Raw genomic sequence first — 25,735 nt, 5'->3', positions numbered from 1 at the left:
TTGATCAATACAATCATGACAGCCGTGTTCCATTACAGTGTTAAATAAATTTCAAAGTGCTGCATGTGACGCATATATATATAACACAAGATTATCATAATACCAAAGAAAAGAAGGTGACGACAAAACGAAAAGGTGACGCTTCTTTCATAACACACTGTAATAAGAATAAAAGAGTAAAAAGAGAACGATTCGAATTGAGCGTCACTGCAACTTCGATGAACGACGTCGGGAGTCGAGAGAGGCAGCGCCTCTCTTCGGGTCGCTACATACTCGGTTTAGCGTTCGGGCGTATTCGGTTTTCCCTGGTCTGGCACCAAGTTGCCAATGAGTGCCGCGAGTCGCGACGTAGCATGTAGCTTCGCGTTGCCAGTCACCGACGGAGCTTGATCGTCTACGTGCCTCTCGAAAGCAGCGAGTTTACAGTTCTGTGATCGAAAGAACAGTTTCTTCCAATCACAACTTGTATTATCTTCGACACACTCTGCGTATTGATCCGAGAATGATATTCTAACAGATGTGTCATGTAAATTTTGCCTACGTTTCCAGTAGCAACATCAAATATGTCTAAAATTGCTCCGAAAACTATATCGATCCGACGTTCGGGTGAAGTGAATACGAACGTGTAGCGTGTAGCTGTGTAGAGTTGTGTAGCGTCGTCGCGTCATTCCGCGCCACTCGCCGATTTGTTTTGACATGTGTGTGTTCTGCCATATTGGATTAACACGTCGTATTTTAAGAGCTAAATAGGCGCGAGTTTCGCGCTAAGAAGGTATGTTTATTCACTCTTTCGATGCGCATTGTCGTTCGTGTAAAGCCTTGTCAATATAAACGACCGTGTTTTCACGACGCGTCTAATTGAACAAAAACGTTGCCCAGGATAAACCTGGGTTATTGTTTCGACTTAATATAATTCCACGGTGATACCTCTCTTGGTGTCGATTATTGTGTATATGTCAGAAAATTTATATCGCGAGGTCGAAAAATGGCCGTCGCGTCCTTTCCATTTCATTTGTGCGGACCAACTATATGTATATACGGGAAATATTGGAAAAGAAATGGGAACTAGAATTATAAGTTATATGTTTATTAATGAAACTACACCTGTTTATATACAATATGTATATATATATACATATGTGTACACATATACAGTGTTTATATAGTGTACACATTCACAGTGTGTATCTGTTTCGAAGCAGAAACAATCCATCTATCAATATAATTACAGAATGTTAATTCGTGGTCAGCTTCAAGAACATATTTACTAATAATTTCGAGTTTGCATGGACAACTGGAATGAAGACATGTTCTTTAATTAATATACTTGCGTATTCTGTCTGAAGTCGAGGAAAAATTGATCAGCCACTTTCGCGGTTCTCCGATCGATCGAGGTTCGCATAGTCGTCGCGAATCTCCTTCTCGACGAAATGACGCCAACGATATTTACTTTCGTTTGCCTTTCTAAGGTTTGAGGCTTGGCTAATTCGTACATCGATTTGTCATGTGTTGAGACAGATTTGATAGGATCAAAAACGGTAAGCGTTACCAGATTAGATAGTCAATGATAGGGTAGGAGTTCTTCTTTTAATAGCTGTCATCATTGTGATTGCGTTGTTCGCTGTCATCGATGGGTGCGATTCTTTCAGCGTATGTAGTAGCTTACTTACGTAATCCAACTGTTAGTACGTTGGGCCGCTTGCTCATGGTGATTCATCTTTTGTATCGTCTGAGATTTTTGCGATTTTCTTTATTCCTTTCAAGTTCACGCTGCATTGGCACTATGAATGAAATGGCTCGTTGTAACACACATCGTGTAATACACATATGTTAGGATTTCGGATACGCCACGAAATTCACTGCAACGCAATATTTCATAGACACTCATAGACATAGGGACGAGATGATACAATCAAAGAGTGAGGAGCAAGGAGGATTGTTTAAAGTGGCATTACCGCGTGCCTCTCCTGCGAAAAAAAGAACACGCAAACATTGAACGTGACCTGGTTTACCTAGGCTATTCTTAGGTATAGCCATTCGTTTGAAACTCTGTGTGCATATGTGTGCGTGCGCGCGCGCACGTATAAACGAATCGCAGAGAATAAAAAATAATATCAGCTGTTTCTGCATTTTCCAGTTTTTGATACAAGATCGTTGGTAATTATAGTGTTGTTAATTCGCCGTTGATTAAAAACTCGCGTTTAGTCTTGCGTTTAATCTTACATTTAATCTACACTTTGCGTCTCGACATCGAATACTCGAAGAACTCGTACATGAAACGAGTTTCTTCTTAATTAGTCAATTACTAACGGGAAAATGTCAGTACATCTTGTAAGATTAAATAATTCCGGTTGATTTGTCTTGAAAATTAAACTAGTTTTTGTTTCGACAAGATAGTCGATTGAGGTTAGGGAAAATTTCTTTGATGTTTCGTGATTCATGACGAAGAACGGTATATAGAAATGATTCTACGTCATTGATTTACCTTGAAATTTAAACGAATGCCTTTGTTTTTCACGACATAGTCGATTGAGGTTAGGAAGGATATTCATTGATCTCTCGCAACGAAGAATGGTATAAAGAGATGATTCATATATTGAAATTAATCGCTGACGGAATACTACGTTCACTTTTCTTTAACGAAATCATGTTCGAACAAGGTTTAACCGTAGTATTTCATTTACGTTCCAGAGCAATACGTTTTCGGGACAACGATGGATCGTGCAACGAGAATCGCGTGGATCATTTAAGGTACGAAATCGATATCATAGGAAGAAGTTAAAGTTAGCGGCAGAGCTAGTCACCGCTGGACCAGGCTAACTTCCGTTTGCTCGCACGCACATTTTTGTATACTAGGTGTATCATTAGGTTATTAGATCACCTGGCAACCAATTGAATACAGTGTTGTCTAAGAGCGTTATGCTTGTCATAATGTATTTTAAGTAGAAAATTATGGATAAATTGAACTGCAGTGTTTTTATTCTTTATAACTGTCATAGTTATATATAATAGGATATTACGATGCGATTAAATGAATTTTTAAAAGTCAGCATGTTATTTAATTTTTGCATTATAGATTAAGTCAAAAATATTCTTTAAAAATAACAGAAAAGCTTAGAACGCTAATGCAATAATAAATCTATATAGTAACATATATAGTAAAGAATAAAATAAATAGTATTGTTACATCTTTTAGTAGGTAATTTAATCCTTTCGTTTAATTGCGTTCTTTGAATCATTTCCGGTCCAATCGTGTCTTTCTATTCTTATCAAAGAAAATTATGACAGAATCATCTTTAATATCCATAGTGTCTAGCTTGAATTTTACGTTGAAAATTTTCTTAAAACATTGAAAGTTGCTTTGCTTCTGGCTTACTCGAACGAAAGTGAGGTTAGAAAAAAAGAATTAAGGTTAAGTTTATAGTTGGCTGAATTTATAGAAAGGCTATAACGAGCGCTGCTTCTGATTATTAATTCATCATTAATTTGTACACCTTGTGTTAATCGAAATGCCGATAGTATACATCGACGAAAGTATCCAAATATTTATAAACGGTAGCGTTGTGTGTCACAGATCACAGGACGAAAATTTCAAACACGAGATATTATTAGAATTAGCTTCCTCTTGTTGAAAGTTTGTTGCTCGTGCTTCCACTTCCTCTATTTCGTTTTATATTTCGAATACAACCTGCTGATATAGAATTCAATTTTAGTTCAATTCCTCAACTATAAATACGATACGTTTCGCTTATTATTCGACATTCGTAAACTTAAAATTCGGACAACGAACATGGACCGAATTTTTGTCAGGATAATTATCCAAATTAGCGATTGTCAACTATGGGCTTACGGACACTGATGAAATACTAGAAGTACTTGATACTAGTTGGATGCTGCTTGTGTGATATGCACTGCAAAAATTTACTGCGTATGTTTAAATTCTTACATGCGAAACATATTTTTTGTTATTACTGAAGTTTAAATCATACTTTACTTGTACTCACTCACGTCAACATTTTTTAATGTTCTAGATTCTAGCTTATCAAAAAGAATCGTAAAAGATTCTGGAATTTATTAGTCTACTACACTATAAATTCAGTTTTTAAGTGAAACGTTTGAAAGGTTTCCTGGAAAAAATAAACGTTTTGCTTCGTAGAAATTCACAAGTGATTGATCCACAGAGAAATTCATTTTGATCTTAATCCTACATATGTATGAAAAGCACGACGTTGGAGACTCCCAACATACATATGTCACAGATCGTTAAATAATCCTTAAAAAATTCTCTAGCTTTAGTGTTACTTCCGTTCGAGCATCATCGAAATGGAATTGGCAGAATGCGTTGCTAGCTTGTCAACAATTCCTTAACGATGCATACTCGCGAGATACCTACGATAAAATTTCAAGATCTTTTGCATGTTACATACATAAAAAGTTTTTACAAGTATTCAAATACTTTCGATATATATATATATATATCGAATATACATGGAGACGTATACACGCAGAGTTTATTCATCAAATGTACAAACATCTGTGCAATATATACATATATATATATATGTCTGTCAAAGTAATACGTGCCGATGGAAACGCTGTCTGTTTTGGTGCACCACAAACAAACGTCATAGATACACGCATCGAATCACGGTTCGAGCGTGCAGTCTGCAGGAATCTTCGGTACCCGCAGCGATAAACAAGCCAGGATACATGGAATCGAGTTCTGCTTACATTTAAATAAACCCGAGTGTGTATTTCCGCAGGCTAGCGTGTTAAGTTGACAAAAACTTAGGGATTGAGGGAAAGTTAATCTCATTTCATGTCCTAAAATGTTTCGAACGATTGCAAAAATTGCCGCTTCAACGATTTCTTCGATCGTATCGTTATTTGTTCGACGGAGAAACGGATCATAATGACACAAGATGGCCGGAGAAGAAAACAGTAACAGCCTCGTTTAGATTAGTCAAGTTGCTGCAGTTCGGATAACTTTGTTCTTCGATTCTCTTCAGCAATTCGAAAATCGATTTCACCAAGGTCCATAAAAGTTTTGCAGAGTAGTATTCGTTTAAAAATTTCGTGCTAGGTTTTCAATGGGATTGAAATATGGCCGACTCTGCGCGGACTACTCCGACGAGGAAAATTTTCGCATCGAAATTCAAGCAATCGAAGCGATTAAAACATTGTAAATCTTTTGTCTTTGCCAAAATGCGGGGAAGATAGAAATATAAAAATTCGAGAATCTCGATAGCATTCAACGTACAACGTGGCGCTGATCGACAAAACAGTGAAACGCGGATGTAACGCCCCCCCCCCCTCTTTCTTCTATATAGATGTACAACATACATATACACCAACTTGGATGTAATAGAATATACAAGATGTGGGAACGCTGTGTCCTGCATTTCACACAGTCCCCCACCCTTTTATTCTATCCTCAAACGAAGTTACCATTTTTCGACAAACATTTTAGTTTATGGAAATGAGAACCTTCCTGGAAATGTTAATCACCACGGGTTCATTTGTATTATAGATTGTTCTTCGGTTGTAGATTTTCTATCTCTGTTGAATCTTACGTCAGTGACGATTTTAGCGTGCATGGATAATCATCGAAGAGCTACAACTAGGCAATAAAAAAGATAATACGAGCTTGGGCGGTACATTCCCACTCTGCATGCGATGAAGCAAGGTATGGGCGTAGACCAGCTGATTTTGCAAATTTCCATATGAATTTCCAAAACCACGATCTTTTGTTCGACTCTTTTGTCAGGTATATATAGGTAGTGATGGTGGAGAACGGTTATGACACAGATTTCTTAGAACAGTTATGAAACTTCATTCTGGATAACTCTTGCAAGGAATCGAAGTTTCTGTTTTCAACGGAATAGTATTTAAGTTTCAATTCATTAGGTGTGTCTATGAAGATATGAGTTTGCACAAACATAAACACGCACAGTGTCTACCGATGAATTTAAATACACACTAAATATGTGATGCTACAGAGGTTTGGTCTTGAATAAGCAAACATGTTGTATATGTATACAATGACGTGATAAACTTGAATTTGTCCGATGATCCCTACTGTTTTTTGCCTGGAGGATTAACTCTGCTCCTTTCGTTGCCAGAGTTTGCCTTCGTACTTTCTCTATCGGTGCCTCTTACATAACGTTACGCTTCACCTATCTCACCGGTGCGGTGAGAGAATTAGCTGTAGCCTAAGCCATAAATAGAGAGCAGAATCTCGTTTGCAACGAACTTTGTAGAAAGTGATGGAATCGAATATTTTTTCCCACTCTACGTTGCTTTATCATTAAGCTGTGCACGTTTATACGAATTCAAATTTTTCTCATCATAGCTTACAAAAAAGTGGAACCTAAGCAGCAATTTGTTTTATTATAGTATAGCAAATGTAATGAAATATATAGAAATGTAAGGAAATACGTGGTGAAAAGGAGAACAGACATAAGACAAAGAAAGAATTACGCAAAGAAATCAGCTGTGATACGAGAGCAAGAGACAGTGTCAAAAATAGATATACAGGGTGGTTAGTAACTGGTGGTACAAGCGAAAAGGGGGTGATTCTACGCGAAAAAGAAGTCGAAAATATAGAATAAAAAATTTTTTTTTTAATTTTTCCATCGAGACAACGATCTACAGTGAGATCCGTTATAACGAGACGTGACAAAGTGCACGCGTACCGAGCGAAAATTCAAAGTCGATTTTCTCGAAAACAAAGCCTCGAACGAAAAATTGTTATTCTATATTTTCGACTTCTTTTTTCGCGTAGAATCACCCCCCTTCCGCTTGTATCGCCAGTTACCAACCACCCTGTATATATGTATGTATTTAGTAACAAGAAACAGGCAGATTCAGTTGTACTTTGTATCTTAATTCTCAGAATTGTGTATGCATATTTACTACTATATACATAGGTTATTTCTTTTTAGCTCTAACAATACTAATTTCATACTAGGTTTTAAGTTTACATGTGTGTTTGATACATTTATGCTAACGAGTAGAGAAACGTAGAGGAATAAGAATGTAAAAATCAAAAATCACCTCAAGGACCGAATGAGCAAATGAGGTATCGATAAATAAATACTTTGAATATTTCATATATTTTTGCATATTACGTGCATTCAAAATTGAATAGAAATATCAAGCTTTGATCTGATTACACCACGCGTCTAGATATTCATACACGGTAATGGTACATGTGAACGCCTGCGTAAACATTTCGCTTTCCTATAGTTTACATTTAACGTTGCATGCGTTGATTGTGTAAGGTTCTCGTAATTACACCAGATTCGCTTCTGTCTTGAAGCATCGTAAAATTCCTCGTACGAAAAGCAATTATTCACGGTGGTTGGATACAGGCAGATAGATTTCCGATTCTTTTATCGAAATTATAAAATAGAAACCACTATACATATGTATGAACATAGTTGTAAGGTAGTATATATACACATACAGTATAGAATAGTAAAGTCGATATAGTCGCGTTATTCTCTTCTTCTAAATAATAAGACCATTTTATTTGCGTATTTAAAAGAAAACAACAATGCTTCAGTTTAATAGATAAATACGCTAGTAACAATAATTTAATGGATAAACGTATTAGTCGAGTGAAATAATATTGAAATTTATTTGTCATTATATAATCCTATTAATATTATATATTAATAAAAAAATGGCCATTCGTAATTTTTTATAATAATATTACAGTAGAATGTTTTAGTACCTCTACGTCTATTGTATTTCCATATCGATTATTCGAATAAACAAAGTTTCTGCGCAACGATATTACTATCGTACGAAATCGTCTGATTTCTGGTTGTCATGGGTGCAGCAGAGAAATGGAATCTGAATTCGATCGTGACACGGATCTCAGGGCATTGGAATCGAAACATCTTTGACACCTCTGATACATGTTTCAGAAGTACGAAGCGAGTTCAGCTAAGATAGTTATGCCTATAGCTATACCCTATGGCTATACCTATGGCTATGCATATAGGGCGAACGGTGCCATCTCGTTGCCGCTTCCACGCTGATAAAATCGATTTACGTACACAGGTACACGGGCGCCGATATTATATAATCTGTGTGTAACTACAATGTGTACGTTGGAAGGAAAGGTAGAAGGAATCGGTTGCATCGCAGAACGAGAAGCGCTCGTTCCAGGCAGATATCGATTTCCGACAGCGGCGGCTTCTCTGGTCAGAGAATTTGAACCGTTTCTCTCGGTTATTCGGTCCGCCGATTTAGCATGCAAAACGTGTTTTCGCGTGACAGCCTCCACTGGATTACCATCGGATATAGGGCGACGATATCGAGAGATTTTATTCGTTTGCCGCTTCTACAGCCACTGGTTATCGCGTGTTGCCATATTCGTCACGCTTCCATAATCAGTTACTTTTATATATTGATATACCTACCGATCTTCCAAAAGGATAATATGGAACATTAATGTTGTGTTTTCTGTTTTTTACAACGCTACTCGATAAACATTTGGAATGGATGGTTGCTTGTAAACTAATTGACAGCAGTACACTTTATTAAGAGCAGTATAACGAATAAAGAGAGAATGACACTAATTTGAGAAACATCCATTGCAACAACAATGGAGGCATATCACGAGGATTAAGTTCTCACTTTTCCTTTGTTCTAATCGCCGCTAATCTAATTCTCGTTTATTTCAATTTTCCATCTTCTCTTGGTGTCTTTCTTTCGGTTTTAAAATTTCATTAAATCCATATAGTTACGTAATGTGTTTCAGATACAGAGAAACCGATTAGGATCGAATGGAAAAGAAAATATCCATTTTGATATTAGGATGAAGCATACAGTAGGGTTTTTATGCGAAGCAGAAATAAGATAGTATCGCAGTCGAGAAGGGAGAGAACAATCCATTAAGCGTGTCGTGTCATATTATTCACATTATTCATATTACTCGCATTATTCGGTGAAAATCTGCGTACCCTAATTACGGTATTTATGAGACCGCTGTGAAAGCTTTATTATGAGTTACTCCAAGAAACAACTACCCAAGCGTTGTGCTTTCAAGTAAAAACGATCTAATTCGTTGTTTACGGCCGTAGAAAGCGTCGAAGAAATTTACATTTACCTGTTATTACTCTATCAAAATTATGTAAACGACTGTATTTTCTAGTAAGTAAATTTAATTATCACAGGGTTAACAAATTTATCGTTACAATCAGTAAGTCGAATAATACATTTTAAAATGTGAAAAGAAAGAAGATAACTGTAGATAAAGTGTCCATCTAAATTAAGTTGTATGTATTTATTGTTTGATTTATAGTAGACATCTTATTATCTTGTACAGAAATTTTCAATGACTTTCATCTCTTAGTTTATGAGCTGTCGAATATACATGTACGCGGAGGAACGACTTTATGCACTTGCATCTTATTGGCATGGACAATTTTGTCTGATCCGACAATAATCCCATCCGGTGAAATCGAAAATTGATTGAAAGCTGCGATTGATGTAAGCAGCCAATTGAATTCTTCCCCTGCGTGATTTGCCCTGGCAAAACATTTTGAACGCGTCGCTTAGCAAGAGGCTTAGTTCAGCGAACGTGCCTGGGAGAACTTGGCTGTACTACCAGCGTTCCTAACGTGTGATCAAAACAAACACGTCGAAAAGAACAAGCTGATCTCGCTATCGTGTTTATCTACGATTTGTTGATTTAACGCCTCCTGGACGAGCTAATCAGCGTGTAAAAGCAGGGCGCATGATTTGCATTGTAAATTTCCGCTACAAATAACGATATCTCTGTAAAGGTTAATCACGACACAAAGCATTAGAAAGAGGGAATGCGCGAAGGGGTTAAACGTTGGCGATGCGACGAAAAGTGCAAGGTTAGGTTGTGTCGACGAACAGACGGATACACACGCGGCTGGATGGACGGATAGATGGATGGGTAGGGACGAGCATACTGCTTCGAGGTTGGTCTCGTGAAATATGCAAGCTGCAATCACGTCTCTTGAATAGAAAAGGTCAGGAACAAGAGAGAAGGAGAAGGAGTAGTCGAGCAAGGGATGGATGGAGGAACTGGAGGAAGGGAGCAGACAGAACAGAGGGGAAGTGGAGGGTGCAGGGCGGAGAAGGAGAGAAAGAGAGAAGTTGCGAAGTGAAACGCTCAAAGGGTGGTGGGGAGAAGTGGGAAGAATGGCGGAGGGAGGCCGGGGATGGATGATAGCAACGTCGAGAGTAGAAGTAGAATCGTGGGCCGAGACAGATACTACTGGCAGGAAGAAAAGGGTCCTGAGAGAGGAGACGAAAGAGAGAAGGAGACCACAGGCCGAAAAAGAGAAGAGGAAAAAGCTGTGCCTACCCTCCGCGCGTTTTGAAGAGCACCACCGGTCGTAATACTGCTGAAACTGCGAGACCCTCTTGCACTCGTTCTGCCGCGTTTGCAAAAAATTTTCATAACTAACCGATCTATCGTTCCGAATCTCTGCTTCCCCTTTCGTTCTTTTCGCCATTGTATAGGATATTTGTATATCATAATATACGGTTACTGCCATTAACGTTCCAATTAACGTCCGATTAGCGACACTACGTATCATCCCCCTGTTTGTTGTTTTGCGTATAAGGGTGCCCTCGTGTAATCGATAATATCGTCGATATTTCAAGATTTTCAATGTTGACGATATTGTAGGAGAGAGTACACGTTGATCACTTTAGTCGAGAACCTTGGAATATTGACGATGTACGTGGGATGCCAGCTTTATCCGGTCTAACGTCGTCATTTATATTTTGTAAGAGAAGATAAGGGAAAAAGTGTATAATAAACGTACGCCATTGACGGAGTAGATTAAACAGATGTTTAATTTATAACATGCAGAATCTCACTTTCTCGTCTCTGTACATAACCGGTAAAATACGGAACTGTAATTTCTAGGAACAATCGTGTCTTATCTGGCTTCCGTTTCTTTCGCTCGAAACTACACGAGATCGACGAAAATTCACAGAACTGTTGTTTGTTCCAGGTCGGGGGCGATCAATGCCCGATGGCGTGGACTGGAACGCAACGCTGGAGAAATCCTGCTCCAGAGTAAGTAGAACTCTTTGTAAGACAAATGGCCGGGAATAAGGATGAAAACTTGTTTCGTGCGGCTTTTACTTTCCTTCATATTCGATAAATCAATCGCGATATTCGGATCGCCATAACTCGAGCCTTTGTAATAATAATTTGAGAAAGCCTTCGTCTATCCAGCCTTTATTCTTCTTTCTTTAAGGTATACAGGGTGTCTCAGCTAAACGAGATCATCCAAATATCCGCCTTATCTACAAAGTTGTTAAAACACTGATGTTTGAAAATCGATGCGAAGAAACATTTCGTTTTATTTTTTCAAGAAAAATGTAATCTCCGCCTGGAATAAAAGTAATGTCCAAAATGCAGTACGGCATAATGCGAAGTTGTCGTTCTCTGTATTTCCGAATTGTTCGCGCGCTGGCGTGCGCCCGTAGAAAGTACACACAGCCAAGAAATTTCTTTCCGGAGAGAGAATCTCGGATACGCGCGAGGAATATGACTTTTCGAATCTCAGAGTGTTTTACTTTTACCAGATATCATCGTCACGGTGCAGATACCTTAAAAAAATCAATGATTTTAAACGAGGCACGTGTAGGACAAATTTCAAACTATTAATCGTCGTACAAAGTTTTTTAAGTGGTTTTTGTTCGTTAAATTTCTTACTCGAGAAGTTCGAGGAAGCAGTCACATTTTAGCTTTTCCCGTGAGATTCCAGTTACTGAAGTTGCCCTCTGTCGTTTCACGTTGTCAATCGAGTCGAAGAAAAAGAGTGGAAGAAAAAGAGGAAAGGAGTCAAAGTATCGGCTTGACATCGACATTGGCCTTCGATCGATTCGAAACGCGGAAAGAAATCTGGATGGCAAAGCGGCACGAGCAGTAATAGGCGAGTTCTTTCGACTGCGAAATCGATATGTATACTCGGTACTCTCGGCCACTCTACCTTTCAGACTCGATGAACAAGGCAGAAGATTTCAGCCTTGTCAGACTTCGAGCTCGAGCATCTTTTATCAGAGACAGTCTCGATTGGATGCTCCGTCGTGATTCTAATTATGAATAATCGAGAAGCGCGCCTAGGGAAATTTACGTCGTAAGCGTTATTTTGCCTCGCAATTAATTGGCAACTTGTCACGTTATTGATTTTCTAAGAAACAAAAAATAACGAAATTTCGTTTTTCATCCAGCTTATTCTTACTGCATCGATTATCTGGCCTCTATTATCGCTAGACCGTGCATGTTTACGCAATCAGACGCAGGAAATGTAAAGATGCAGGAATATATGGCAGAAGATATGCAAAGTAAATAATTCACTATAATTGACTTCTCCATGGGTAAAACAGATCCCTACTTTGATTCTTTTTATCTACGTTTTCGAATCTATGAGATCGCGATAATTATGATGGAGGAACGCGATGCTTCTGCGTGAACTAAACTAAAAGGAAAGGAACTGCCAAGATTTCACTTCCAGTGACACGTATAAGGAGAATAAAAGGCGAAACAGGAAATAATAGTAACAAGCGATCCCATTCACGCAAATCATACATACGTAGGAAAGAACTGCTTGTTAATCTCTGAACAGATTACATCGTAATGCATTTTTCAGGGAAAAGAAATTTAACGTAAGAAAAGAAAGTGGAGAGAAGAAACGGGAGGAGAATCTCGTTAGTTTCACGGAATGTTAGATTACAGCGTATTTCGAGGGAAAAAGGTTTTAACCTAGAAGAGAGGAAGGAGAATAACGTGGTGGAAGAGTGGAGGGTGTGTTTGTCTTTTCGCAATTCTATTGATAGACGGCGCCACCGCGCGGATTAATTATCAGTTATTGCTGCTGGCGCTGGTTGCGGAGAAGAAGCGAAAATGAGAATGGAAACGGGATGGAGAATAGCAAGCGAGTACGAGGAACAGAGTGAAGGAGAGTAGCTGTATCGGCAGCAGACCAATTAACTACTTATAGGGCAGCTTTCATCGACTCGACAATCGGCCGGATCGATTCGGGGTGAATAACTTTTCTAGTCGCGTTCTACGTACTGATATTGCGTAGCATCTATGACCGAGATGGATACGTATCCGCTCGTTAGGCTCCTTTCATAGCCGGTCAGTTACCGTTGTAAGTCGGTCTTGCAAATCGGCTCTGCCATTTATCGATCCGCGAAAGGTATTCTCCAGCTCGGTGAATAAATAGACAAACAACAAGGAGAAAGGAAGGGCGCAGGCAGAGGAGAAGATGATAATACGATGAGAAAACGAGCGAAGAAGATGCCAGAGGTTAAAAAAAAAAAAAAAAAGAGTAGTCTTTGATTCGAAACCGAACGGGGAAATTCTATCTATCGACTGGAACGAATGTATTCTCGTAAAGAAAACAAAACAAAAAAAAAAAAGAAAAGAAAGAAGAAAAAAGAACGATGCTTCGGTATTGATATCATTTGCTTTGTTCTTATATTATAATAGGTAACGGTGGATAATTGCACTCTCGAATCGAATCGTTTAAGAATACAGACAGCGAGATATAATATCTCGGATCAATGAAAGATCTCGAATTCCTTAATACATCACATTATATTGAGTATTGAATGTTATTTTTAAATCGAAACCACTTATCTCGCAGGTTTTATTAACTGAATCCGTAGGAAATAGAAGGCAGCGTGTACAGAGCGTGCAACGACCTTTCCAAGTGTATGTGTATATGTACTTACGTTAGGTAGAGCCGATGTCACTTTATTCGATAATTGACAGCACTGAAAATCCTGTCAGACACCAGCAATTGCATTATCTTGGAAAGCTTCACAGTTAATGTTACGTCCATCCTCGGAACTCGTATATCCTTCTCACCACCGTATACGGTAATTATAGGCATAGACGGCGGCTCTCCGAGGACCAGCGAACCCGCGACGTTTCGTCTTTGAAATTAATAGCATCAACATAAGAACGGTTCTATAGGTTTCAACGTCACATCTCTATAATCTATAATCAATCTACAATTTACAATCTTATATACAGGAAGCCGAATTAATATTCGGTCATTTCATGAGATTTCACGTGATTATTTAGCTTTATCTTTAGGAAAGAATTTAACTTTATCGCGTATTTATTATTTTGGAAAAACATGTACGTTAGGCTAAAGATCAGAATAAGATACAATGTTATTCGATTATACAAATGGCATGAAATATGATTGAGTGTTCGGCAATTTAACATATTCCATGACAAAAAAGGTATAAGCGTAAGGAAAAGGTAATCTTCGAGACGAACCACAGGATAATCCGATGGAGAGTTTCACCAGTTAGGTCTGAATGCGATTAAGTCATTAGCCGACGCGTTAACGTCGTTTGCTTGGTTGCCGGAAGGGCTGCTTACGATCTTATTACATCCGACGAATTAATTGAAAGTTATTTCGCCCGAGAAATATCGATCTCGATCCTGCATACATATATTGGGTTGGCAACTAAGTGATTGCGGATTTTGTCATTAGGTGGTTCTTGAAATATGTATAATTTTCTGTGCTGGACTGGGTTAAATGCGTAGTGGAGATACTTGTATGTGAATATCAGTGTGTGGAAGTATGTGTGTCCGCAGCGTCTCGAAAACAAAGGAATGTAAACTGTTCAGTCGGTTAACAGTCGGATATGGAAGAAAGTGCTGAGACGCGTGCAAGTGTGTATCGATGAATATATAAGGAATCGTTCATGAAATAAATATATCATTATTTTAATATTAATCCTCGGTATAAATTTAGTGTTCCTATAACATTATTTCGGCTTCAAAGATCCACAATTTTCAACAGTAGTAATGGCAAATCCGCAATCGCTTAGTTGCCAACCCAATATTTAGCAGGTCAACTACGATGTAAAATTATCTTAAAGCATCGAGGTTCGATCAAGGATTTCGGTCGAGTCGATATTATACTTTGTTCCTCATCAAAACGTTTCACCATTGAGCCACGGGCAACTATCGTACAACACGATTTATGTGGTGCTTTGTTCCACTCTACCGCGTTTATATCGGGTGTCCTAGTAATCATGGTACAATTGTGAAATTGACTCTACGTGAGAAAGTAGATGGAAAGTATGGAAGAAAAATTGTAGTAATCTAATTTTAGTAATCTACTTCTAGTAATGGTAATTCGACAATGGAGCGATTTCGTTTTAAGAGAGGCGGAGAGTGAATCGAAAATACAGGTTACGATTTTTTCAAACGAAGCCAGGTTTCTGGAAAAGTTCAGTTTGAAAATTTGCCAAGTGTGCTAGTGCAAATTGGATACTAGTAGACAATAAACAGGGAGTTTTCTAGGTGCAAAAATAAGTGGACAATGTAAAATAAATATTTCCCCTTGAAGGTTTCGTTTCCGGTTTTCGTTAAGAAAATAGAACGAATGTTTAGTCAAGAATTATTTCTTTAAACTGAATTTACTCGAACGCAAGGCTTCAAAGCAAAAGATACGTTATTCTATATTTCCCTATAATCCTTTTCGGATACCCGTTATATACAATTGCGATTACGAGCTATGACTATCTAGTCCCCGAGACAATACAGTAAATCAAATGTGTTGGTAATAGTAAGTAACCGACGCACATAACGGGCTAACGATTAATAATAAACCGAAGTATGACCGACACACCCATACCCCACCCATGCTTCTATACTCGCGAAGAACCGCACATCCATCGCGCATCCTTTTAATCGATCGATATGGCGATTTAGGTCGATGAACCCGATTCGCACTATCGTTCTACTCTATTAGTTTTCCGTCGGGTAGATTAAACTCGCGTCGGTATTGGTGACAAAACTCTGTGTATCGAGTTCACCTTGATAAATGAGAAGTTCAGTTTCCCCTAGATTCGATGTTTCTGTAGTGGCAACATTTGTAGTCGTACACAGGCTGACGAAAGTACTGGAACAGCTGTATGTGCAGACGCATTGTGTAACTATATTATCTGTGTTTTGAAATTTGAAACGTTTTGAAATTTCACGAGCACTGTTATGACACTCGACTATCGTGATTATATTGGTAAAGTTTGAAGCACATCTGAATATGTATACGTATAGAAGTTACAATATATTTAGTACAAGTATATATTTCGCAGCGATTACAATAGTATCCTGTGTTATTAAACTTGAATATTCAGTTTCAGCGAGTCCATATTTAACACTTACAACGTATAATACGCTTGAAATAACTTGGCCAAGTTATGCAGAAAATTACCAACCCTCGATTATCTGAAATTGAGCTTTGCTTCAGTTCGAAGATTTTAATTTAAGAAAGTAAGCTTCGTTTCTGTCGAGTATATTTCGTTTCTTATTTCTCTTGTTTTCTAATGTTTCCTTTTTTAACTTATTTAACTTAGCGAGCTTATTCGATAGTGATAACCAACACGACCAACGTCAAAGTGATTTGGAAGTGGTTTCTCCAAAATAATTGTGAACTCCTAAAATAGAATTATGGTTTGCTAATTTGGTAATTATATAACGTAAGAGTTGTTTTATGGGTTAGTTGTTATAGGGTCCATGATTAAATGTGTGTAACTAACATTTTGTCATTTTGACGATTGGTATGTTTCTTCTACATCTTCAGATGGGTTTCAGACATAAGAGAATCACGGTCGTCGTGTCTCGTTACGGAACTAATGAATTTTCCAAATCGTACGATTTATCTAATATATACATAGGAATATAAAAATCTTCTATGGTAAATATCCAAATGCTTTCGTTAGCCAATATACGTATATTCCTATTATTATATATTATATATTAATATATATGCTAATCTTTGATGCAGGAATAAAGGGATACATCAGGCTGATGCTAACGTGTTTTAACTACATGTACAGTGGCTCACGAAAGTATTCGAACGCTTGCACTTACAAATTTCAGTTAATAAAATGAGATGCACTAAACTAATTTGTTAAAACAATTTGGTATCTATAGTGATGGGAAAGTCTCAAGATTACACGAGTAAAATTTGAAAACGATTGAATAATATAGACAGGAGTTAGGATACGTTTATTAGAAACATTCATGACAAGTGTCTCACAAAAGTATTCTAACGCTGTAACACTGTTGATAGGTTTTCATCTTCCTTTGCACCGAATGTAAACATCATTGCTAAATGAAAATATTGGTACGTTCGCTTGATCTTAGGATATCGTTCCAGTAACAGTAACGTAAAAGTGTGCACAGTAGTGTTTAAAATGAATATCAAAAAGTCTGGAAGAAAAGTGCGGAAGAGAAATAATATTCCGATTACATGTGGATGGCAAATCATATAACGAGATTGCCGGAATTGTGAACAGAAGTAAGTGAACGATACATTACAACATAAAAAAGTCAAAGAACGAGGGAACACTTGCAAACAAAGCTCGATAGGTCGACCAAAGAAATTGACTGGAAGAGAGGAGAAAGTTATCATTGGCGAATTAAAAAAAATCCTAGTACATCCGCTCCTCAACTCGCAAGTATGGTAGCTGATATGTTTTATAAAGAAGTTCACCCGGAATTATGTCGACGAATCTTACGAAACAGTGATTTTCATGGAGAGTACCGTGGAAGAAGCCATATGTTAATGCGGTAAATCATAAAAAAAGATTGACTTCTGCAAAAACCTATATTAATAAAGATAATTTTTTTTGGAACGGTCATCTTTTCGGACGAGTCAAAATTTAACATTTTTGGCTCGGGTGGTCAAAATTATGTGTGGAGAAAACCAAATACGGAATTGGAAATTCGTCATTTACATCAAACAGTGAAACACGAAGGTGGATCGGTCATTGTGTGGGGTGCATGGCTGCCGGTGGCACTGGAAATTTGATATTTATTGATGGAACACTTGATAAATATCAATATTTTAATATTTTAAAAAATAACCTTGAAGAAATTGCCCGTAAATTAGGATTATTGGAAGATTTCCACTTCCAACAAGATAATGATCCTAAACATACTGCTAGAAATGTGAAAGAATGGATCGTATATAACACACCACACGTGTTAATTACTTCACCGCAAAGTCCAGACGTAAATCCTATTGAAAATTTATGGGCTGAAATCGGAAGAAGATGAAATAAATTTCAGATAATCTGAAAGCAAGTATTGAAAGATAAAATTATAAAAATATGGAACTCCGTTGAGTGTAGTTTTTGCAAAATCATTGGTTTACAGTATGGTACGTCGATTGAGACACACTATTGCTGCTAAAGTTGGTCCAACAAAATATCGATATCAAATAATTGAATAATATATGTAGCGTTCAAATACTTTTGTCAGTCACTTACAATCCTTTTCAAATTTTACTGATATAATCTTAAGACTTCCATCTTCCTACTGACATCTGCTTGTCTAAGCAAATTACTTTAATGTACATTATTTCGGCCGTTCAAGTGTGCATATGCAAGCGTTCGAATACTTTCGTGAGCCACTATATATAGGTTAATCTTTGATGCAGGAATAAAGGGATACATCAGGCTTATTCTACGTGTTTTGATTACATGTATCCGTACATATATTGTTTAGCTTTGTCACGCGTGTCGTTAAGGCGGTTAGGTAACACGATACGTGCTTATCAAGTAATCATCCGTATCGTAAGTACACGTGTATCTACATACGTACGTGCGTAGGTACAGTGTGATTCAGAAATACGCGGACGTTTGCTTATTTGCGATAGAATGTACAGTAGAATTTATTGCAACGGAATTTTGCTTAAACTGCATGATTAAACCGAAATTGGGTTAGCAAAAGAAGAAATTTCCAGTCATACTGAAGGATCTCGCGATTTCGTCTCCTTCGGTCAACCGTGAAGTTTTTTTTTTATTTTTTTTTATTTAATATTTCACATTCACAATTTGTCTAATTTGGACATTTGGTAGAATTTTTTAGCTGTTTGATTATCATGTGGGTGGCTACCCCCAATGGGGTACCATCTTCGTGTTTGTTAGGATATATCCTTTGTGAGATCTACTGGGTGTTTCCTTTTTAGTCTTCTTTCTATGGTTGTGTTGATCGTTTCCGCTGCCAGCCGGTTCGGGTGCGTTGCTATTTTTTCTCTGTACCTTCTTGAGAATCTGCTAATCTCTTCCTTGACCGATGGTATTCCAAGGTCTTTCCGTATGTCCTCGTTTCTAACGTACCATGGGGCGTTTACAATTGATCTAAGAATTTTAGCTTGGATTGTCTCTATTTTGCTTATATGGCTCATTGCTGCTGTTCCCCAAAGTGGTATTCCGTACGTCCAAATTGGTTTTATGATCGTTTTGTATATTTTTAGTTTGTTTTCTATGCTTAGTTTGGATTTTCGACTTGTTAACCAATACATTTGTCTCCTTGCTATCTGTATTTTGTCTATTATAGATTTAATATGCTGTTTCCATGTGAATCGCGTATCTAAGTGGAGTCCTAGGTATTTGACTTGCCTTGTTTGTATTATGTGCGTGCCGTTCAATGCAATGTTTGGTGGTATCTGTTTTCGCAGTGTGAATGTAATGTGGTTGCATTTATCGGGGTTTGCCTTAATTTGTTTAACTCGAAGCCACTTTTCTATATTTGTGATATGTTCTTGTAGTAATGTGACTGCTGTTGCAGGGTCAGTGTGCCTGACTAGTACAGCTGTGTCATCCGCGAATGTCAGTATTTTGCTATTAGTAGTTGTTGGTATGTTGGCCGTGTATAGTGTGTATAGAATTGGTCCTAAGACGCTTCCTTGCGGAACCCCTGCCTTGATGTCTTTAACTTCAGAGTATGTGTCTTTAATTTTTACCACGAAGGTTCTGCTGCTTAAATAAGATTTAATTAAATGGTATATCTGCTCCGGGAATTGTTTTCTGATTGATTGAGGTAGACTTTCGTGGTTTATTTTGTCAAATGCTTTCTCGATGTCCATAAACCGTGAAGTTAACGCGTTAATTCGTCGTTATGATATGGTTGCTAAAAAATTAACCAAAATATCCAAATACTTTTGAACGCTCCTGTTCCCTATATATATAGCACATACGTACGTACTCTATGGACGTCCATACTGCGTAGATAGGTGCGCGACACAGGACATGCGTATCGACCACTGACCCATATTCGAAAACGGCTGCGCGCCACTCGATACTCATCGATTCGCTGAATTACCTAAATGAAACAACACGCGGCGGAACAACCGACTCTCCGTTTCCTCTCCGCTTGCTTCTCCTTCCACTTCGTCGTCCCTTTCTGTTCATAATCGTAGCATTAGAACGCTTTCAAATTATTGCAAATATACAGTGTCTGGCGAAAGCATCCGAACACATGCGAACTAGCGTCCTTTGGTCAGATTAAGCGGTTGTGGCAACTATGCCAAATACGCATACGCAAATACAGAAGTTCAAACGGGAACCGACTTCACAAGACAAAGTTACACTGAGCGGAAATAAAAGAGAAGCGTCTCTTATAATGAACCTGATATATACGTAAAAAAATTCTCTTCCAAATGTCTCGATACTTTACTGAAGAACTGCGTGCGCGATACTATGTAACAACCTCCGTACACGATAAAAGCAATATCCTTTATCGTTTCTCGGAGCGATAAGCAGAGGAGGAAGATGATGAAAGACGTTTTGCAAGCAGAAACTCTGGTCGGTGACAGTCAGATTTCTCTGTGTACTCCTTCTGTTCGTTTCAGTCCCTCGGTTCGCGTTGCCTCGTGCAATTTCCACAAGCCATTCGAGCCGCACGCGTAGCAACAAGCGGAAAAGGTAAAATAATTTTCCTTCGGTTGCATCCACTCGAATAAACGGAATGGAGGCAAGTACGATTAAACGATGCAGCAGGAACATTGATTCGTGAGAAAGGTTAATGACACGGGGACACGCGCCAGGCTGAATTTACATCGGCGAAGTTGAATGTCGTTTCGATGGGAACAGGCACGATTGCCACCTAACTGGCTGCGTAAACAATTCTAATTGGGAGGTAATCCAGCAACGAGTTCCATTCGTAGATCGAGCTGCTTTTTCCATGAAATTCCTGACAATCGTTCGGGAAAGAGACGCAGTGGGCGAGGATAAAGAGAAGCGACTCGTTTACCGAATATCTCATTCGGCTTTTCGCTAATTTCTCTGTTTGCGAAAACAATTTCATCGTTAGAAAGCTGATTAGAGAGAATTTGCTCTAGCACCGTCTAGTACCGTTGCTAATTGGCGAACGAGTTCCAATCGAATCGTTGAATTGGTTTCCACCTTTTGTGAAAGAGTGTTGATTAGAACGAATTGTAGAGCGAGTTTTAAATCAATAAATCAATGTACTCGTTATCTCTCCCTCCTGTGATCTTCGTATGCGACGTACTCCGGTGAAAAGAGATTGACGCGCGTAAACGACATTTCCAGATAAACGCGTTTAAAGTTACGCACCCCATAACGCGTTTATCCGTTTTCTTTTCAGCTGTGTTACGTATTTCATTTGAGCTTGCTGAGAGTATCTACACAACACGTGTGGTTCATGTTTCATTTTTCAGCAACGAAGCCTGCGCATACAACCGATTAAAGGTGTATCGTAATTTGCATTAACGTAACACGTCGTTGCCTATTTTCATTATGAATATTCATTGTCGTACATGAAAGTTTCAACACTTTGCCGACCGATAGCCGATTAATCGGTTTTTTGTCGCCGACGCTTACCGATCGATAGCCGATTAATCGGCTTTTTGTCGCCGACGCTTACCGACCGATAGCCTATTAATCGGCTTTTTATCGCCGACAATCTTTCTCATTATTTGAACAGTAATTTGTTATTTAGTGCTAAGGTACCTCGCTCAGTTGCGTCAGTTGCGTTGCTTCGTAAGCCCCACAGTTTTATGCCAATTTGAAAAACTTAACGTTCTCAATAAACGAAAAGAATGGTCTTGGAGAGCCTAAACCGAAACAGAGGCGGCGCCAGGGAGAATTTGCGCCTGAGCTGCCGGTCGAACGTGCGTATACTGTTGAACTGCTATCGGTCGGTAAAGTGTCAAGTATCGTAGAAAATTGGGTTCGCTATCGTTGCAAACAGCGTACCTTTGTTTATAAAACATGAAGGTGAAAGGGTGAAAATCGATTTTTTCGCAAGTTTAATTTTTCTACTAGAACACGTCACGTATTAATTCTGGATCCGCAGTATTTTCATTTAATAAGAACGTGGACAGCTGTGATACGGAAGACAATTTATCTTTCATACAAATAATAGGTACGTTTGAGTGAAATATTAATCTGGAACGAGATTACGGAGCGGTTAATCATAGTCGCAATTACCACCAGAGCAACGGTTGTCCGTGAAAGTTGTTTAGGTAGTTTGACGTAGCTTTTTCTGTGGTATACATACGCTCTAATACGAGCACGTATGAAGTTGATGTGCAAAAAGTTGGAATCAACTCATACGGTTATATGTTATTTTTATCTCAAACGAATTACGCTAAATACAAATTTCAAACGTGTACGTGTATATGAGCATTTCAGTGGATTTTTATTAATAACACTCTGATTACTGCTAAGAATATATGAATTAATGGCTCGATGACTGGATAAATGATTAGAAACGATACTTGTAATATTCTCTTTTGCATTAGTAGATGTTTTGCATATCCAGTGAAATGTTAACTATTTATTTGCAATTTTATCAATGGCATATTAAAATTAAATGCCTGACTTATCCGAGTATTAAATGGTTTTAAATGTTATAGTTGAAATAAATCACGATAATATTACAATCTAAAATTTTCAGGATTCTCTTCGGTAATTGTAATTGTTCCATTCGATTCGTTTCACTTCATCGACGGAAATAATTTCAAATCCAACGTAAACCGAACGAAGCGAAAAAGTAGGAAAACCAGTTTTACGAATGCCTCGAAAAGTAAAGCCGAGCGACGGTAACACGTTTCGAGGAAATATTGTTCAACAAAATATTCTGCTTTATAACATGTTCGAAGGTCATTGAAATCAACGAAGCGTGCCCTTCTCTATGTTATCTACAGCTCGTTACGCAGACAAATCGGCTACAAAGAAATCTTGAAACGAAAAACGGCTCTGTAATACTCGACGCTTATAGATGCCAATCTTCTTATCGCATATTAATTTTTAAAAACAAATTTTCTCCTGTCGTGATATTCTATTGGGTTGGCAATTAAGTGATTGCGGATTTTGTCATTAGATGGCAATGATAATTTTATCATTAGATGATAATGACATTAGAAGATGGTCATTACCACCTAATGACAAAATCCGCAATCGCTTAGTTGCCAACCTAATACGATAAGTCTAACAAAGGTTAAAATCTTCCTGAAACCTTTCTGTTTGCAATTACGTAACTAATTTATGTTCTACGAAAAGTAAGTAAAGTTTCTGTGTATTTTCAAAGAATAGCGTAAAACGTAAAGCAGAGACGTATTATACATTATCGTAGATAATTATTTGGACGCTCGATATTATCCGATAAAAAATCAAATATTTATATTATATTTTCAATATTATTTATGGAAGGATACTTCTTTATTTTTAATTCTCTACATTTTGTCACAAACTGAGATGAAACGTTCTGTTGAATTTAAATTGAAACAAAAAATACACTTGCACCGATTAAATTCCATCATTGTGTCTAATAAATAGTTGACGCTCGATCAAATCTACAGGGTGGTTGGTAACTGGTGGTACAAGCGGAAAGGGGGTGATTCTACGCGAAAAAAGAAGTCGAAAATATAGAATAGAAATTTTTCGTTCGAGGCTTTGTTTTCGAGAAAATCGACTTTGAATTTTCGCTCGGTACGCGTGCACTTTATCACGTTACGTTATAACGGATCTCACTGTAGATCGTTGTTTCGATGGAAACATTTAAAAAAAAAAAATTTTTATTGTGTATTTTCGACTTTTTTTCCGCGTAGAATCGCCTCCTTTCCACTTGTACCATCAGTTATCAACCACCCTGTACATAAACTTTTAGATTATGGCTGGAAACACATGTTTTAATTACATGTGTATTCCAAGACAATTTGTCGCTTTTGATCGCATCGATCCAAAGTTTAATCTCTCTTTTTCGTTTAGCAACAGAAAAGTCGTCCTAACATTGAACATATCTTCACATTGAACAGTTTAACTTAGTAAAAATTGTATTTAAATTGTATTAGAATTGAATGAAAATTGACAGTTAGGGCATTTTGAATATAACCGATAAATAGAAGATACTGAGATAAATAGAAAGTGCCCCATTGAACAATTAAACATTTTTATTAGAACATCAATAAAACAAAATGAGAAGAAATCTTGCATCTAACGGTGCACTGTGTTAAAACACTTTAAACATAAATGTGGCTCATCGATACAATCTGGACGATAGGTGATCACCTTTTTGGTCCGATTCATAGCAATTTTTCATCCTAACTGTTTAACATTTTTTTCATACCACTCTCTGCAAAATTTTCGTGCCAGGTACGCTTGCCCTTCTTTCTTCAGCATTTCGTGTCGCAATCTTTGTCGAATAAGTATATTTGACGGCTCTGGCGAATGGCACTGTGTGAGGTGCATTGCGAGTGCCATTCTAAAATCTGATAACTTGATTTTTAGTTTTGTTGCTTGTTTATAGAGTATCATCGCGTTTGAAATTGATGTATCTAACAATAACTCTAAAGCTAATTTTATATACCACTCGAGGGTTCTTCTATGTGCTGTAGAATATGCTATCATTCGATCTGATAAATCTACAGCACATTTTCCTCTCTTGTAATCTGCCACTACCATTGGTTTATCGCAAACATAATTTTCTTTGCAGACCTGTACCATTTCAGCCGAACGTTTCGTCGAAATCATAAGAATAATCATAATACTGTTTACTAATATCTTCTACACGTTTCAACGATATATTCCACAGGTTTTGCCTGCGACGAAATAACGAAAGCGAATGGTTTGTTGAAATAAATAAATCCTTGTTATATGTCCCTATCAACTGTTACCACGGCGCCACGGTGGTCACCCGTGACCACCAATAAGATGAACGGTCCATTGGGGAAGAATTGTTGTCTTACATCATCAATTTATTATTATTTTTCCATTATATGCTTTGAAAAATAAAAATACTCCCGTGGCGTCCTCAGCGAAACATGCGATTTCGGCGTGGCAGTCAAAGTGTTAATATCAAACATTGTTTTTCCCAATCTACTTATCTACTTACTGTATACGCGGTTACTTGAAATACGATCAAAGACGGAAATTGTATCGAAGATCTTTACGCAAAGCATATTTTATACAGAGTGTCCCAGTTTTTCCTGCGGAACTTTGCCAATTATGCTATAAGCGAAATTAATGAAAAATGTTATATGCACACAGGCTCTTAAGTGGTTTTCTAAAAAGTTGTAACAAAAATGCGAAACGATGTAATAACCACTGGTGTTTCGCTCTATTATTCCATATGTTTACATAAATTCTAAGGTTTACCCAAAGAGGTCGTTGATTTGGTTAACCAATCAGGCAATGATTAAACGATCTTCAACGAGGATTAATTTCTTGGCCACTGACATCACCAGATATTAAGCCAAAGGATTTTTACTTGTGAAAAAAGTTTATCATATTATCGGTATATTATTAAACACAAATTAATATACGTCAGAAGTTGGTACAAACGTTTCTCGACGTACCCGTTCCAATTAAGGAAAATGAACAGGAAATTAGTCGTGCGATAGATTCTATTGCCCGTAGATGTTAGTCCTACGTTCGTAAT

General features: G+C 37.7%; 1 protein-coding gene across 5 annotated transcripts in view; it reads left to right on the top strand.

The window, feature by feature from the left end:
* Nucleotides 1-317: 317 nt before the first annotated feature.
* LOC117217122 overlaps nucleotides 318-25,735 on the top strand; it is a 55,137-nt gene continuing 29,719 nt past the window's right edge. For 3 of the 5 annotated variants that reach the window (XM_033464472.1, XM_033464473.1, XM_033464471.1), the window contains exons 1-3: nucleotides 2,556-2,574; nucleotides 2,692-2,751; nucleotides 11,013-11,077. In XM_033464472.1, the coding sequence (XP_033320363.1) occupies nucleotides 2,572-2,574; nucleotides 2,692-2,751; nucleotides 11,013-11,077 (128 nt within the window). In that variant the 5' untranslated portion in view covers nucleotides 2,556-2,571. Of the gene's footprint in view, nucleotides 773-2,555; nucleotides 2,575-2,691; nucleotides 2,752-11,012; nucleotides 11,078-25,735 lie in introns of those variants that run through there. The other 2 variants (XM_033464474.1, XM_033464475.1) reach the window with 2 other exon arrangements.

This window comes from Bombus bifarius, unplaced genomic scaffold, assembly GCF_011952205.1.
Source record: "Bombus bifarius isolate JDL3187 unplaced genomic scaffold, Bbif_JDL3187 scf7180000007974, whole genome shotgun sequence".
Lineage (NCBI taxonomy): Eukaryota > Metazoa > Arthropoda > Insecta > Hymenoptera > Apidae > Bombus > Bombus bifarius.
The sequence above is the reverse complement of the archived record's forward strand: the minus strand, read 5'-3'. Positions and strand labels throughout refer to the sequence as shown.